Source organism: Merops nubicus, unplaced genomic scaffold, assembly GCF_000691845.1.
Source record: "Merops nubicus isolate BGI_N331 unplaced genomic scaffold, ASM69184v1 scaffold43428, whole genome shotgun sequence".
NCBI classification, from domain to species: Eukaryota; Metazoa; Chordata; class Aves; order Coraciiformes; family Meropidae; genus Merops; species Merops nubicus.
The window spans coordinates 1-515 of record NW_008625841.1 but is presented as its reverse complement, the minus strand read 5'-3'; the positions used below and the strand labels follow the sequence as shown (position 1 = coordinate 515).

General features: G+C 58.3%; 1 protein-coding gene across 1 annotated transcript in view; it reads right to left on the bottom strand.

Moving 5' to 3' along the window:
- LOC103778227 (collagen alpha-1(II) chain) overlaps positions 1-347 on the bottom strand; it is a gene marked incomplete at its 5' end in the record, with an annotated part of 1079 nt that extends 732 nt beyond the window's left edge. Inside the window, one exon of the mRNA XM_008945804.1 lies at positions 105-347. Within this exon, the coding sequence (XP_008944052.1) occupies positions 105-347 (243 nt within the window). The remainder of the gene's footprint in view (positions 1-104) is intronic.
- Positions 348-515: the final 168 nt, after the last annotated feature.

The following is a 515-nucleotide window of genomic DNA, read 5'->3' as shown; positions in this document are numbered from 1 at the left end:
CAGGCGGGAGCTGACTGTGCTGGGGGGATGGTTGGTCTCCATGATCTCCAAGGCCTTTTCCAACCAAAGCAATCTGATTCCCTGGCAGGTGCCCACGGACTCACCGTGCAGCCATCCTCCAGGACGCTGTAGGTGAACCTGCTGTTGCCCTCGGCCCTGATCTCCACGTCGTTGGAGCCCTGGATGAGGATGGCTTTCTTCAGGCTGCCCGTCTCCTCGTCCATGTAGGCGACGCTGTTCTTGCAGTGGTAGGTGATGTTCTGGGAGCCCTCAGTGGACAGGAGGCGGAGGAAGGTCATCTGGATGCTGGCGGTGTTGGGAGCCAGGTCTTCGTTGCCGTAGCTGAACTGGAGGGAAGAGGGGAGGTGTTAGAACCTAGGGGGGGGTCACAACACCCCCACCTGCAGCCATCTTTTGAGGGGGTCTCTGTCCTTTCCGTTTCTACGTGGCTGAAAAAAATCCAAGCCCAACTGATCCAACTCTACCAGGCAATCCCTCATGTCATGCCCCTCAAC